Below are 17,594 nucleotides of genomic sequence, written 5' to 3'. Positions count from 1 at the left end.
ATGATGATGTCAAAAACGGAACATTCCATTAGTAAATGAATTATTATTTAATTAGAAAATAAAAACAGAATTTATAATAGAGTTCAAACATATTGAATTCTAAATATATAATAAAAATTTTAAATTGTTCCATGAACAAAAATATTTTTGAATGTCTTGAACATTTCGAAAATTTTGAAAGTCCTTTGAATATTTCAAAATAATATTGTTTCACTTTGTTATTATTAAAATCGTTTATTTTTAATTTTTATTCTTTTACACAGACTTACTATAACAATTTACTATAACAATTTTATATTTGAAAATTTGAAACGTTTTAAATATTCACAAAATACACACACACACACACACACACACACACACACACACACACACACACACACACACACACACGTATGTATACAGGTAACACACGCGCCCATATCCACATATGCATATGCATTTACACATATCCATACACGTATACAGAGAGAAATCGTTTAAAATTTCTATGAACTTTTTATTTGAAATAATACAAATTTTTTTTATAAACTTAAAAGTACATAAAGTGTATATAAAGTATATAAAGTATATAGATATAAAAGAATAAAAAGAATTGAAAAAAATGTCCATTGAATGAACCAAAACAAGCAAAACAATTATGTTTAGAAAAAAATCTGAAGAAAAACGAATAATCAGAAGTAGCATTTATTTATTTATAAATAGTTACGTTTATTTTATAAACAATTATAACATTAATCAAAATTTACATTGATTCATTGCAAAAATAATACGTAATTATTGCAATCATCGCACGCACATGCATATGTGTGTATTTATTGTAATGTTTACATGTGAAAATTCAAAATAAAAAATTAGCTTACGTTACGAAGTTATAGCAAAGTATGGCTGGTATCTGTATATGCGTGAGCGTGTTAAAAGTTAAAAGCTTTATATTTTTTATTGGAAACTCGGATTGAAAACTATCTTTCCAGATTACCATAGTAGAAACAGAAGTTCGCGCATAATGCATTTTACGTGTTTTCAGAACTATCCCAACTTCTCCAGTGTATAAATCGTTAATCAAAAATTAAAATCGACGTAAATCAGACATTGTATACTTCTTGCATGAAGATTTTCTGATGTGTGATCTTTGTACAACTAATAATACACGTAATACACACGTATATTTTATCATTTTTCTATCGCGTTCTCTCATGAAGAAACATGACCATGTAAAAATAGTTATAAGCTATCAAAAAAATGTTCTACCTGTTGCATTTCGTTTGGCATTTATGAAACAAATCGAAGTTCAATTGATTGTATTTGTTATATGTTTGTTTCTATGTCTGATAAGTTACTTCTTGTTGCTAAATAGATGCTAAGATAAATAGATAGATGGAAAAAAAGGAAAAGATAGAAAGATCGGCGTTAACATTGTTGTTGATGATGGCAACGAAGAAAATCCTCTCACACACATTCGCTTCTATGATTATTATTCGCCAAGAGTCATAAATAATATAGGAGATTACGTAGGTCGGTAGCTGGTGGTAGCGGTGTAATTGAATCAAAATAATGTAGAGGTATCGTGTTGTACGCTCCGGCCAATCATAACTCAGGTGAGACTATCTCCTCCTCGCTCCACGACAAGACAGGACTAACGCGTAGAGATAGAGGGAGGGGGGGGGAGGAGAATATGCGCGCCGAGGGTGTCTCTATATAAAAGGTATCATCGCCAACCCTGAACACCCATTTCACCACCAACCACTACCAAACCTCGCCGCAAACCACGCCGCTGCTATTCATCGTATCACATTCTCTCTATTTTGACACTTATCATCGCGATTTCACTTTCCAAGTATCCTGCACAACAAAAAGTCGATAAATCGACAGAATGGTGAGTGTTAATTGTTATTGTGAGTGAGTGCAAAATCTTTCAATGATTGTTCAGTGAATGAAATTTTCATAAAATTTTTTAAGTAAATTGGAGAGTAATCAATCTGAACTGTTACTTCGATTCATTGCTGATGATGAATAAAAAAATGTAGCAAGCAATCGAATAATCTTTAATATTTAATACTAATCAAAAAAAAGAGATATTGTTTTAATTTTCGCATATTAAATATTATTAGATATTTTATATAATATTTTATTATTTGGTATTTTATTTTATGTAGATTATAATTGTTTTTATTGAATAATAATTTACAAATCTTAATAAATAATATTTTATATAATTTAATTTACATGTAAGAAGTATTGTGTATATTAAGGAAATGAAGACAAAAAGAGAGAGAAAGAGAGGGAGAGAGAGAGAGAGAGAGAGAGAGAGAGAGAGAGAAAGAAGAAAAAACTTATAAATTTTATTTTTTTTTTATTTAACAAGATTATTAGATAAATTTAAAACTTGTTGTTTTTTTTAAATTTTATTTAAAATTATTAGTATTAGTAACGTAGTAATCTTAAAAAGTCTTAAAAAGAATTGAAAAATTTTTAGAAGAAAATGTGATTGAAATTCACTATTTTAAATAACAAAAATTGCTTTTGACTTTATTTAATAAATACGATTTTGTTATATATAAATGCTTTCGCATTTTCAAAAAATTTTACTTGAAAAATAAAAATAATATATAAAAAAATTCTACAAAAGTAATGGATTTTTCCGTCCTTCACCAAGTTTGTCGCCAGTCTTTGTAATAAATCCTTTGTTGTTTCTTTACACGACTTTTTGCCTCTGTGTGATATTGAGATATACTTTCCTATTATTTTAGCTAATTTCCATTTTCATTTAACTGCCTTACCCTGAACCCACATCTTCTCACTATTGATGTGACATGGAGAATCTCGTACAGTCCTTTACAGTTTTCCACAAATTTATCCTATTTAATTTTGTCGATTAAATTTATCATAGCTTCTTCTTATTCTGAACATTTTTATATTAACTTTAAATTTAACAATATCAATGTATTAATCTATAGACAAAAATTTTTGATATTGATTGTTATATCTTATTACCTTTCGGAAACAATTCGATGGCAATGTAAAAGGACATTACTATTTCATTTTCAAAGGTCGACATTAAATAAAACGTAAAAATATGTTATAATTTACTAAAAATGTTTTATTATACTCTTAATTCAATTTTTGGTTGAAATTACATAATCTTTATATTTGTTAAATATTTCATTAATTAATAATTTAATAATGTTCAAAGTATGAAATTGCATTTTCTATACATTTAATGTTGTGAAAGAATGTCAATTTTGATATTATGATAAATTCTTTCTTAATTAAATCTTTTTAAAAAATTATTATACTATTATTATACTATTATTATACTAAAAAATTATTATCTATTACAATATTTTACAAATTTTAATATTTAATATTTTTAAATTAAAAGTTAAATTACAATTTTGTTAAAATTTACTTCAAATTAATTTAAATATGTATTACTTTATACAATTTTTTTATCATAAGTATTAATAGTGTATAAATAAAAAATATAATTTAATATATTAATAGATTAATATATTAATATTAGTGAAATATTGATAGCAAAAAGATTTTAAAATTAAAAAATTTTTTACATGCGATATTATTATATAATAAAGTTTTTATATCTTTCAAAAAACAATAAAAAGAAATAAAAATGAAAATATATAAGTTTTTAATTTAAAATATACATAGTTTGTTCCGTTTTAAAGAAAAAGGAGAGAGAAAAGGGAGAAAAAGACAGAGAGAGGAAAGGATTCAATCTGCAAAATTAATATGTTTATATATTATTGTGATTATTGTATATTAATCAATCACGTATATGTGCGCTTTAAAAATTACAATTCGTGATTATGTCATATATCCAATTATTAAAAAATCTGATTTTGTTATTTACTCACAACTCGCAAAAAATTTCTTATTTTTAATCATTAATTATTAAAGAGTCAACTATTAATCTTTAATGTTGCGTATAACGCAACGAAATGCGATAAGAAATCTAAGTATTAATGCTAATACTTAATACAATTTACACAAAATAACAATAAAGGTTAGCTAATTAAGAAGAGAATTTGGCCATCAACGATCACATTAATACTTATTTCCCGTAAGACACGGTAAATCTGCAGGTTTTTAACAATACATGTAACAAGTTTGTGGGCGACGTGATTATGAAGGGCAGTCGCGTACAGAGTTAATTAAAGTAATATAAGGCATTACATTAATCTTGCTCAGTATGCTGTGATATTGTTCACAGAGTATTAATACAGATAATAAGACGCCGATATAATTTATTGACTGACATCGGACAACAATCTTGTTGCATTTCATAATTCTAGATCTCAATAAGTTAATTGCACGTTATTGGACAAAATTACTTGGTAACTCTACAAATTTATAATTTTAACTATGCATAAATATGTGATATAGTAAATCTATATAGTATTTATATATATATTTATACGTGACATAACGTATATTTCATTTTTAATAACTTCTTTAATTATTTTTTTTAGAGTTTGTATAAGAAAATGCCATATTGATATAGTATAGATAATTTCTAAGATCACAAAATTTTTTTCTAAAAACATCAATAATTTTATTAAAAATTTTGTTAATTAATAGTTAATTAATCCATAATCATACATTTTTGTAACATTTATAAATAAAATATAATTAACTTCTAAACTTACTTTTAAAATTATTAATATGTAACACTTACTTATAATTTATTTAAAGTTACTTGTTTTACTATCGATATCGTCTATTTTGTTTAAATAAATGTTTGTGTGTGTGTGTGTGTGTGTGTGTGTGTGTGTGTGTGTGTGTGTGTGGTGCGCGCGCGCGCGTGCGTGTATGTACGGTGACAAAGGAAAGTACTTTCCAAATTACTTAAGAAAATTTTATTTTAATATTTATTTTTTTAAGAAATAAACAAATAATAAAACTTTTAAATTATAAATAGCTTAATAGCTTTTAAAAATTTTTTAAGTACTTTTTACAAACATTTAAAGCACAAATAAAAAATAAAATAAACAATCTAATTATAAAGATAGGAAATTACAATTTTTATGAAAATATTATATGGTAATATAATTATGGAATGTGATGTGTAAAGGATAATAGGCAAATTCGATGAAAATGATAATACGCGTAAATTAAAAAGGAACATGCATGCGATATATGTATATACAATTTTAACAATAATTTTTAATTGCAGATTACGCTCTGGGCTTTCAATGCGATAGCATTCCTTAGCAATTTGATGCTCGTGTCTTCCTCGGTGCTAATGCCATTAAAAGATGACAGTAGCCTAAGAATCTTTAAAGAATCACCAAACGAATTTGAATACATGATAAAGAGACACGGTATCGAGGATCGTAAAGAGGACGCAGAGGACGCTGAGTCTAAAGAAAGACGCAGTACTATGGGTTCTTCTTTCATCAGGTTCGGACGCAGTCAACCTGCCCCGTTCAACAGTGTCGATAATTCTGCTTTCGACGATGAAACTAATTCAAAAGTTAGTAGACATCCTCGGTGGAAATCGCCGGACATTGTCATCAGATTCGGTCGCTCCTTTAAGGCTACTTCTACTAATAGTGAACAACTCAAACGCGGACGAAACGATCTTAATTTCATCAGGTAATGATTCTATTATATACATCTTTAATCCTTTATATTGGAGTGCATCTTGATGAACTCTCATTAAAAATCAATGATAGATGTCTGATACGCTATATGCTATATTTTCTAGCAATGTTTACAAAATAATAAAGTAATATTTACGGAATTAGTAATATTACGGTTTATATCAGCCTGCATGGCATTTTTTAAGACATTATTAAATGTTGATAAATTTTAAAATGTTAGTAAATTTTGTCGAAGCAATTTTTGTGTTATGCATGATTGACAACGACAACGAAAATGCAAGTGTAGTACGTAATATACGACCGTAAAATATCAAGCAAATGCGACATTGTTATTATTATTTATCGTAACATTACTGAAATAACACGCGCGTGAAAGGTATGACAGAAGGTATACCGGCAACGTTCAAGCGACGCGTAATACTTGTACGTACCGCGTTTCTTGGAAAAGACTCTAAAGGAGAGAAATGGACGGTGACGCAAAGGCATAACAGATTCACTGGAGACCCGTATTCGCCCATTGTTGCTTTCTTTCTACGTCATGATACTGAAAAGTTCAACACACACGCATAACATGATCATTTTTCCCCGTTATATTTAATGCATTATCTCGCTTTTATCTAAATTACTCTGTGACATTTTAAAGAGGAGCACTCTTGTGTGATTCGAATGATATTGAAAGTGAGAATATGTAAAATGATTTGTTATTGATCAAGAAAATTTGTGTAAAAAGAATTTTAAAAAAATTCTAAATTAAAAAAAAAAAAAAAACATTTTTCTAACTACAAGCTTTGTCTCTGAAAAATTTGAATTTCAAACTATAAAGAAATATCTATCTTAAGGGATTTCTTTTTTCATTCTGATCTTATTAGACCATGACGTGTTCGAAAGTGATAAATGTGTAATTTTTTTCTTAAACTATACAAATAAATAAAAAAGTTTTTCTTTATCACATACATTCAAGAATATGTCGATAAAATGTCTCAAAATGTTTTTTGAATTGTAGATATTAATGTAAATACCAATTAATATATAAATACATTTTGATCAACAATTTAAAATAACTTTTATTAGAAAAGATTTATATTTGCAAACTGAATCGTACGCAGATTTATTAATTTTTGATTTTTGATTTTCTCTAAAACTAAGCAAAAACATAAATTTCTAAAGTTTTGACATTTAAATTCAAGATATATGTATGTGCACATCTTCTCCATACACGCATGCATACGCACGCACGCACACTACACACACATTTATTTAAATAAAGTAGACGATAAATAGAAAATATAAAATATAAATAGAAAATAAAACGGTAGAAGTTATCGAGAGTAAAACAAATAAATGTAACTTATATTAATAATTAAGAGTAAGTTATAGGAGTAAATTATATTTAATTTATAAATGTTACAAAAATTTATGATTGTGAATTAATTAAATATTAAATTAATAAGATTTTTAATAAAACAATTTTTGTTTTTAGAGAAAAATTTAATGATCTCAGAAATCATCTGTACCATATTAAAATTCTCTTTTGTGTGTGTGTGTGTGTGTGTGTGTGTGTGTGTGTGTGTGTGTGTGTGTGTGTGTGTGTGTGTGCTAATAATTTTTTTTTATTTACTTTAAGATTCTCTTGTTTTTTTCTTCTATTCTGAAATTATATCGAAACTTCTCATAGATCGATAAATTATCAATAGTTTTAAAATGATTAAGAATGCAAAAAATATTTTTAAAAATAATAAAAATAAATAATTTTTGTTTGAAACAGGTTTGGTCGTAATGTACAAGTTGTCCCGGCCGATCTCGATTTATCTGCCGTGTGTTCGGCCCTTGTGTCGAATGGTGTTGTCAGCGACGCGGAATTACATCCGGACGTATCAAGGTTGCTTCGTCTTTGCAATGGCTTAAATAAGATAACTGGCGAGATCAGTTTGGATATCTCTGGAAGTCAAGGCGGTCCAAATAGACGCGAATGAACTTGCTATTATTCGAACTCGTCTGAAATCCGAGATCGTTCCATGCGGATTCATTGTGCAGATTCGATGCCGGATATCAACGAGGACTCGTAATGCTCCAATTTGTCGGACTGATTTGATCGCCATGACCGAAACGCATTTGGCTTTAAGATGACGACCGGATCGCTTTACTATCAGCTTGTTTGTACTTAAACAGATTAACATGTTAAACAAATCGAAATTTGTTGCAATATTATAAAAAAAGAAAATTGTTTAGAGAAACTTTGCTTTTATTTCTTGTTCCTTTGCCAAGATAAGTGAATTTGTTAAAAAACGTTGATTATATATTGATAATAAACGTTTATATTTTATTTTTATATTTATTTTTATATTTTTATATTTGAAAATTCGTTACTATGATTTTTATGACGAACAGAAATTAAATTGAATTGCATTAACTTTACATATAAGATTAAGATTTTTTCACTACTTATATTTTACTTGCTATATATATTTGATTATTTTTCTATCTCTTGTATTAACTTTTATATATGACTTTTATATGTTACATAATTATTTTATATGTTACATAACAGAATGAAACAATTAGATATAACTACCTTTTTTTAACTACCATCTATGAAAAAAATTTTTTTTAAATTGCTAAGTAAAATTTAAAAAATAAAGTAAAAATTTATCTGTAATATATTATTTTATTATTATTTACGTTATCAGAAATCTGTTATCTATTCCATAAAGATCTGTCATCAGCGGGAAATAAAAATCAATTTATTTATAATTTTATTTATAATTTTTCTTGTTTTTGTTTTGTTATTGCAAATGTCTATATTGTTTGTAATAAAATATTTTTATAGCTAAAAGATTATAAATAATTTTTTTGTATAATTATTCTATTTTTCTCATCTTATCTCCTAGAAAGGTAAATATCAAATATATTTTTAAACTCATTTTTCTAAAAAAGAGCTATACATATGATTACTTTACTTTATTTTATTAAGCACTATATGTTTATCAGCGTCATCACAAGCTGATAGTGAATGTCGTGCGGTAAATCTCATATCGGGTAACACGTTGTACATCCACCTGCCTCACTATTTATTTAATGTACATATAAAATTTGAAAATTTATCATTGATAACCTAAAACATCATTGATATAATTGTAAATTCAAATTGTAATCGTGCGCATTCTTTCTGTCCTGTTTATAGCACGGTAACAGCAATTCAATTGGATGCACTAATAGCACTTTTTATATGCCAAAAGTCATCTATTATTTATTAAATGTATTAAGTGCATAAGCATGGCATAAAAGCGTTGCTATTAGAACGTCTGAGTGAAAATATAAATTACAGGCTAAAAATAAATTAATTGCTAATTTTTGAATTTTTGGATTACAAGGTGTTATTAAATAATATGTTATGCATATAATATTGGTTGACATTTTTATAACCAGATATATTTTTATCCAATTTTGTACATAATATTTTATTTTATACCTTTTCATCATCTTTCGTATATTTTGAAGATTTGAAAATTCTTCCAAAAAAATTATCGCCCGGATAGAAATTAAAATATTTGTTTGTTATTTATAAATACGATAGAGAATATTTTCATTATTTTTTGTAAAAATTGATGCAATATTACCAGTCTTTTCTTTCCTGTTTAATTTGTCGCTCTTATAAAATTAAATTTTTAATTCCCATAATTCTCATAATATTCTCATAAATAGATACATTCGAATAAATATATTTTAAAATTGATTTTTTTTATATAATTATATAATTTTCTGTTAAGCATTATAACATTAAGTACATGAATATTATTAATGAGTTACTTAAATCGCTATTGTGTCTGTCTTTATACGATTGTCTTTTACATACATCCAATCGAATTTGTTATAAGTCTTGCATGTTGCATAAACAATATGATCGACTGTTGGATCCAGCCCAAGTTTACGATAAGTGTTATAAAAATATATCATATATCAAAATGCATACATTGTTCTAACCTATATTGTTCTTATAATATATGTAAATTTAATACATACCTACATAATTAAATAGAAACAAAGTGGCTGGATGTAGGCTTTTTACTGATAATATCTCTGACAACATCTTTGATAACATCTATCCTATTGTCCCGTCAGTTGTTATCTTATCTTATTTTTCAATTTATTAAAAGAGTGAACTTTCTTATTTCTTTTTCTCTCTTTTTCTTTACTCTTAATACCTGCGACTCAACCTAACTCATGAACCTATTCGTGAATGAACCTTTTTATAAAGCACTGTCTTATCCAAATCATAATACTGATACAATAAAATACTGATTAAAAATATTATCTTTAATCTGATAACTTATAAAATTTTACGTTTTCAATTTTTTCCTAAAAAAAAATTAGATAAATAATTCAGCCTCAAATTACAAACAATAACTAATAATTTGTAAATAGTTTGTATACAAATGTTATGTATCAATATTATGTTGTATTATTCAACAAACCCATTATCCCAACAAAAAACTTAAAACACTTTGTCTGTTATTTTCTGTTATTAACAATAATATAATATCTTTTGCGTTAATGTTGTAATTATTTGCTTGTCATATTCAAATAGTTCTCATTTTTATCTCTTTGCAATGAGATTCACAATTTGCAGTATTTTGTTATTTTCTTTATTTATAATTAACTTTCTTTTTATCCTCTTATATTTTTAATGCATTTTCATACACACACACACACACACACACACACACACACACACACACATACACATTAATTTATCTTTACCATTATTGTTTTCAGCTTTAAGATGTTGTATGAAATATTAATGATGTAATCAGCTTGTATAGATTAGATTAAGGGTAGTCAAACTATTGCTGTTTCTGATTTTTTATTTTATGATTTATGTTGGATTATAACAATCAATATATAATAATAAAAAACGAAAGATTTAAATTATATAAATCTTTTTTTTTGTTATTACATAAATACTACATTTCTTTAATTCTACATAAGGATAAATTAATATTTTAATACAATATTACATATACACATATACACTCGACAAAGAGAATAAAATATGTATAAAAACTTACTTTAATTTTCAATAACAAATTATTTATTGGCCAATGGGGATTTATAGCAAATACGTCGAGATCTTCAGCGTCTATTACTTTTTAAAATTTAATTAAATAAATTTAATAAATCATTTTTAAATCATTTATTTCTAATAAATCATTTCTTTGTTCGCAACTACGGCTGCTTACTTACGGATTCGAGAAACGTAACAGTTGAATGACATGTTTAATCTCCCTTCAATATTTTATTAATCATTATAGGAAACACTGATTCAGGACTTTTCAACTTAATTTTTAATAAGAAATACCGCTAAATTAATAAATGCTATTTAAGAAACATCTATATACATATACATAGTATTTCTTTTAAAACAACTACATGCTTCTTTACATCAATCGATTCATCTCATTCGACGTACAAAATTATTAAAATGCCGTTATCAAAAAATTAATAATTTATGACAATTTATTATATTTTATATCTTATGTCAGAAGATGCTAAAATAAAATATAAAATATCATAAACTATTGACCTATAAACCTTACCACACATACACACGCGCGCGCGCGCGCACACACGCACACTTGTGTGTGTGTGTGTGTGTGTGTGTGTGTGTGTGTGTGTGTGTGTGTGTGTGTGTGTGTGTGTATACATGTATATAATTTTTTCTTTTATTTACTTCTCGAATTGTTACGAATGCGTCACTGTGCACTAAACATGAAAATGATGAAAATGATACCACGTCGCCAAGGGAGATAAATAATCATGCGGATGGCGGAAAATGTGAAGAAGAATGAGCAGAAGTACGTCGATGGCAATCATACAAGCTTTGGATTTAATCTTTATTCGTCACGAAACTCTTATGATCTATTATTTAGAGAGTTGGACAGAGAAAAAAGATTCTCGTCTAATGTATATACATTCTATAGTGATAATGCTAATGCCGTCCAATACTGGACAATATAGTGAGTCTCTTCTAACACCGTCTATTCTTTCCGACTTTCCTTTTTTTCAATATGCGGCACTTTACCCTCCCAGTGTGCTTAATCCATAGGCTGAAGATCAATCCGCCTGACACGATATCATAAGGCTTCGTAGAATCGTATGCGCAAATGTAACCATTACACAGTTTATACCTGGCGTTGTCGCAAGTATGTTAACAGCGATATGAAGAAATCATGTAAGTATACTATTTTAAATTCTTTACTTTTTTAAATTTGATTTAAATTAAAAAAGGATATGGCAAAATATTGTTACGTTCTTTTATAAAATTTTTTAACTAGCTGAAGCTTAAATATTTTTTTTGGATTGTATTTTATTTAATATAAAAATGTATTTATTTACTACAATTATAGAATAAAATTAAATAAGAGAAGCGAAAGAATATATAAAATGTTGTTTAAGAAATAAAATAATTATTTGAAAATAATAAATCATAAAGTTTATTCATATAAAATGTTAATATTTAGTCAAATAGATTGGCTTTTTATAAAACTATTTTTATTTGTATATAATTTTTAAATGTTAAACTTAAAAGAAAAAACATATAAAGAATACAAAAATTTTAATTCAACCTGTTATCTGTTATCTGTATCTGTTATCTTTATATGTGCCTTTTAAGAACAATTTCCTAATCTTGTAGAATTCTCGATTTAAACAAAAATCAATCAAAAAATTTGATTTTGCGTATAAATTGAAAAAAACATTGGTAATTCAAAAAGTACTTTGTACAATTTTAATTCCAAAATTATTGAAATTTGATAAAATTAAATGAATTGAAATTGTTATAATTTTTTGACAATTTTGCTTTGCTCAATGTGCAGAAATATCTTTTCGAAAATGCGTTAGAGAAAAATGGATCCGTCAGAATCTCAGGAAAATTTACTATCGAACGAGGCAAGACCACCTTCTGTGCAATCGTTAGCAGCACCCATTGACTATATCCTTGGTCCAGTCGAGAAGCATTTCCTACTTAGCGCGGAACGAGGTGATTGTGCTACTGTCAAAAGGTAATCCTGAGTATTTCTCCGCATTAATGTCCTTGTAAAGATATTCTGGACAAGACATAAAATAAACTAGATTCTATGATAAACTTTTCACTTGCTTCCGCACATAATTATATAATTAATGCATAAAATATTATTTAAATACAGTTACAAAAGCAGATTGATCTAATTTAAATTTTGAAATACAATCGAAATGTATAACTAATAATTAATTATACATTCTGCGAAAATGTATATTTTTATTAAAAATTCAATTTTTTATTAAAAATCATTATGTGTGTGTGTGTGTGTGTGTGTGTGTGTGTGTGTGTGTGTATGGAAATTTAATCATTAATTATATCGTTCTAGATAAATTTATAACTTTTCACAAAATGAGGCCCATTATTCATTCTTGTTTCAATCTCCATATTAAAATTCAAAAATTTATTATTTATTTATTTATTATACTGATTTGTATGTATACCTTTCTAAGCTAGTAAGTGTGTGTGTGTGTGTGTGTGTGTGTGTGTGTGTGTGTGTGTGTGTGTGTGTGTGTGTGTGTGTGTGTGTGTGTGTGTGTGTGTGTGTGTGTGTGTACAGAGTGTTCCGCGAGACTTGTGCCACCGCTCGTAAAAAAATAGATGGGACTGAGATGACCATAAAAGTCCCATACCATTTTGTGATTCGCAATATTAATTATTAAAAATCATATTAACCCGATCTACCGGTAAAGTAAGCGCGCGGTAAGATACTCCCGTCCGATTATCATTGTTGATAAACGCATGAGGAATTGTTTATTTCAAGCGGCTCGTGCGTAGCTATTGCCGTTTTATGATCATCATCAGTTCCATTTATTTTTTTACGAGCGGTGGCACAAGTCTCGCGGAACATCCTGTATATATATATATTTAAAAATAATGCATTTTATATGTTTTACATATAGTTATTCATTACTTTTAAAATAAATATCAATAATATTTCTGAAGAACAAAATAATAAAATAATATTTTACCTAATTATTGAATAAATTAAAAAGATTAGATCAAAGAATAGACGGAAGAATTAAATTATTAATTTATTTATAATTTTATTATTTATAATTTTTAATTTATAATTTAATTTATAATTTTTTTATTATTTATAAATTATTTTCTAATAAACCTAATCTAATGACAGTTAATATGTTTTGAAGATTATAGAGGATTATGAACATATTTCAAAGTCAATGTTATAGCTTGTATTTTTCTAAAGAGGAAATTGTATCATTATTTATTACATAATATTTTCACGAAACTTTTCGGCCAAGCAAAAAGATGAGCAAAAATATATGCGCATATACTATTTTAAAATCATGGATTATCATCTATTGATTTCTTCAGTCAAATTGAAAAATCTCTTTTTTTCAATAAAATGGAACTGAAAAATTGTAAATATATTCCAATATTTAATTAGTTAAAATAAGATTTGTGTCAAATAATTCCAGGAGGAAAGGGAGCGAACAATATTGTTGTTCAATTAATTTTAAATCAATTACATCATAATATGATTTAAATTAAGGATTTTAATTTAAATCTTAGTCACAAAGATTTAAAAAATGATTGAAAAGTTATAATAACTAATGATTTTTCTTAATTGTATTTGACTGCAACTTTCCATTAAGAGAAAATATCTTCTTTAAATTATTGTTGGTGTGATAATTGAAACAATTTTGTTAATGAATGAAACACTTTAAATGAAACGAATATTGCAATGATCACTCCTGTTATCACAATTGCCGTAATTATTATCATAAATTAATTTTTCTTATATTCGTATATATTCATATATATGGATGTATCTAATTGATAATTGTCATGTAATTTATTGAATAGGTTAATTGAAGAGAATCAGGATCATCCGGAAATATTAAATATCAATTGTGTTGATCCACTAAATCGATCGGCACTGATAGCCGCTATTGAAAATGAAAATATTGAACTTATCAAACTGTTACTCGAATTGGGAATTGAAGTGAAGGTAAATATCGTGGGGTCAAAACAGCACGATGTCTCTCATGAAAATTATGCGTGACGGCTGTTCCCCTAATTATTACTAGTAATGCGCGTTACGTTGATATACCGTAATCGATGTCTACCGGGATACGCTAATAATAGTTCCGTGCGTATATGTATTTCACACTTTAGATCATCATGTACGAAACAATATAAACCGTTATAAATAATGTTATTATAAACTATGCATTATAATATTTATAATATCTTAGCCATATCCTAACGCTTACGAGCGTGAAACACTTAAAACCATAATTCGCGCATCTTTCAGGATGCACTTTTGCATGCTATTAAAGAGGAGTACGTGGAAGCGGTAGAGATCTTACTGGAATGGGAGGAAAAAATACACAAGCCAGGACAACCTTATGTAAGTTCAATAATGTTATTAGTTTGTTGATGCTATTAGTTTGTCATATTTTTTTCGATTAATTTCGGTAGCGATATACAGTGGCAACGCAAATGTTACAATAAAGCGGCTTATGTTTTTGAAGAAAGTGTGATAGTGAAATGTACATTTTTTTATAAAATTTTTGATACTGTTTAATTGACATTTAAATACAAGTTATAAAAATTAATAAATGAATGCAAAAAAAATATAAATATTCTTTAACACCATTTCAGTCATGAATAAAATTGTTAGCACAACAAACAAATTATTGTTAACAACTAATATGAGTTAACAACTTATTAAAAACAATTTAACAACTTAACAAATTATTATAATAATAACATTAACATTAATTATAATTATTATAATTATAACATTTTTTGTCACAAATAAAAATATGATAGATTGTGGACATGTTGCGAATGGTCACACGTTAATGTGATTTTTTTATTTACGTGTGCCCTTACGCAATACGACCGTAATATATCTATTTGAGCCTTACATACCGAAAAATAGGTCAGAAAAAAATGTGGCATAATATTGCTCCAGGCGAAGGTCCATTTTAAAAAGCCTAAAGTGGAACCTCAAGAGTGGTATGGAAGTTATTACTGGATGTTATTACTGTTATTATTTTTCATTTTTTATTATATTTATATTTATATACAAATATTGTGTAAAAAAATATTTTTCTTATAGAAAAACATAATTGTGCAATTTTTCCATAAGAAGTATATTTGTAAAAATTTGTATATTCGATCCAAGCAATTACCATCATGGATAACAAATAGATTACAGTCGGTAACTCCTCTCATGGTAAAATAGCACATCCATTAAGATTCATCCTTATACAGGATGTCCCAGACACGTAATAGGACTAATTTCGTGAATAGATAGAGCGGGCTAAGCTGAATCGAAGTCGAAAAATCCTGTGCTATTTTGCAATTTTCGCAATAATTAACGAGTTATTTTTTTTAATTCTTAAAAATGACCGTATTAGCCTGGCCCACCGGCAAATGCTAGCGCGCGATATGATACTCCCATCCGGCGATCATCGTTGATAAGCGTGTGAGAAATTGTTTACTTCAAACGGCAATAGCTACTAGCGGTACGAGCCGCTTGAAGTGGCTTAAAACAAAATCAAAATAAGCATAATTTAATTTTTATTTATTAAAATATTAATTTATTAAAAATTTTTATTTATTATGTTCTCTAATACATTAATAAAATAATTAATAAATAAAAACAATATTTTTATATTTTATTTCAGAGTTGGGAAATTGCAAATGCATCATCGAACTTTACATCTGACATAACGCCATTGATTTTAGCAGCTCATAAAAATAATTATGAAATATTAAAACTACTTCTAGATCGTGGTGCAACTCTTCCAACACCTCATGATGTTAGGTACACAAAGACTAAGATATTCTTTACAAAAATAATTTTTAATTTACCTTATTATATTATTTATTAAAAAATAACTTTTTTCGAATACTAATAGAGCGAGATGTCATTTTCGATAGTTCTGTAGTTTCGGATGTTGAATCCGATTTTCAAATTGCTCCATGGTATAGTTTTAAAAAATTTGCAATTAAAATTATAAAAAAGCATTATTTTTACATATTTTGTTATATTGTAATCACAATGTGACATGCTGGGGAAATTTTATGACAGTCGCAACTAAATTATATTGATATAACCAGTCTTTAGAGTGATGCTAAAGAGATGAGAGAACTCCGATGAAAGCATCCACACATTATACATATCCTATATATATAGATACCAGGGTGAAAGCGTTACCTTAAAAAAATAACGCGTTATCATTACCATTACTTGAAAAGTGACGATTCGTTACTTTTTCGTTGCCTTTTTGTAATACTAAAGTAAGTTTAATTCGATTTTAAATTTATATTCATATTTCAAATTACAAGTTTTCTTTTCAACACTGTAACAATATTTAAAAGATTTCATGTTTCTATATAATACTAGTGAATATTAAAATATGACATAAAAAAAATTGAAGAAAGAAAATTATACAGTGCCCGCTAAAAGTTCCGGGGCACTTGAATAACTTTTGAATGTATCGAGATAAAGATCTGAAATTTATAGGGATACAATTTATAGGGACACGTGTCTATGAATTTCGTATCGAAAACGAGAAAAATTTTTATTATTTGGATCTTTTTTTATCATTTGATACTTTAATATGATGTGATCCAGAGTCAAGTTGCGTCAGTATTTGTTTTATATAAAAATTTTGCAGCCTATACCTATAAAACTGATACTAATTAGTTTAGAAGGTTAGATGAAAAAACAACGTTGAGTTTTTAAAATTAGACTAGACGCTTAATGTGATACAAAAAGACAATACGAAAATTTGTTCATGTGTGTGCAGAAATATATGTATGAGTGTATACATAAATGTATCTATGTACGTTTAGATATGCATATGTGTAAACGCTCTCATCGGAGTTCATTCGTCAGTTCAACATTCTCT

At 27.0% G+C, this 17,594-nt stretch overlaps 2 protein-coding genes across 2 annotated transcripts in view; both read left to right on the top strand.

Annotated features, from left to right (window-relative positions):
• The first annotated feature begins 1,710 nt into the window (after window positions 1-1,710).
• On the top strand, window positions 1,711-9,025 carry LOC148938334 (FMRFamide-related peptides). Its single transcript, XM_089078092.1, has 3 exons — window positions 1,711-1,876; window positions 5,195-5,616; window positions 7,390-9,025. The coding sequence occupies exons 1-3, from the start codon at window positions 1,874-1,876 to the stop codon at window positions 7,595-7,597; spliced, it is 633 nt and encodes a 210-aa protein (XP_088934218.1). The 5' UTR covers window positions 1,711-1,873; the 3' UTR covers window positions 7,598-9,025.
• Window positions 9,026-11,405: 2,380 nt separating this feature from the next.
• trp (transient receptor potential) overlaps window positions 11,406-17,594 on the top strand; it is a 16,052-nt gene continuing 9,863 nt past the window's right edge. The window contains exons 1-6 of the mRNA XM_089077964.1: window positions 11,406-11,638; window positions 11,728-11,853; window positions 12,497-12,682; window positions 14,530-14,674; window positions 14,981-15,076; window positions 16,365-16,504. Of these exons, the coding sequence (XP_088934090.1) occupies window positions 12,528-12,682; window positions 14,530-14,674; window positions 14,981-15,076; window positions 16,365-16,504 (536 nt within the window). The 5' untranslated portion in view covers window positions 11,406-11,638; window positions 11,728-11,853; window positions 12,497-12,527. The remainder of the gene's footprint in view (window positions 11,639-11,727; window positions 11,854-12,496; window positions 12,683-14,529; window positions 14,675-14,980; window positions 15,077-16,364; window positions 16,505-17,594) is intronic.

The sequence above is a fragment of the Pogonomyrmex barbatus genome, unplaced genomic scaffold (assembly GCF_055798465.1).
Source record: "Pogonomyrmex barbatus isolate J1 unplaced genomic scaffold, ASM5579846v1 scaffold1, whole genome shotgun sequence".
Classification (NCBI taxonomy): domain Eukaryota; kingdom Metazoa; phylum Arthropoda; class Insecta; order Hymenoptera; family Formicidae; genus Pogonomyrmex; species Pogonomyrmex barbatus.
This window is presented reverse-complemented; position numbering and strand designations above follow the sequence as displayed.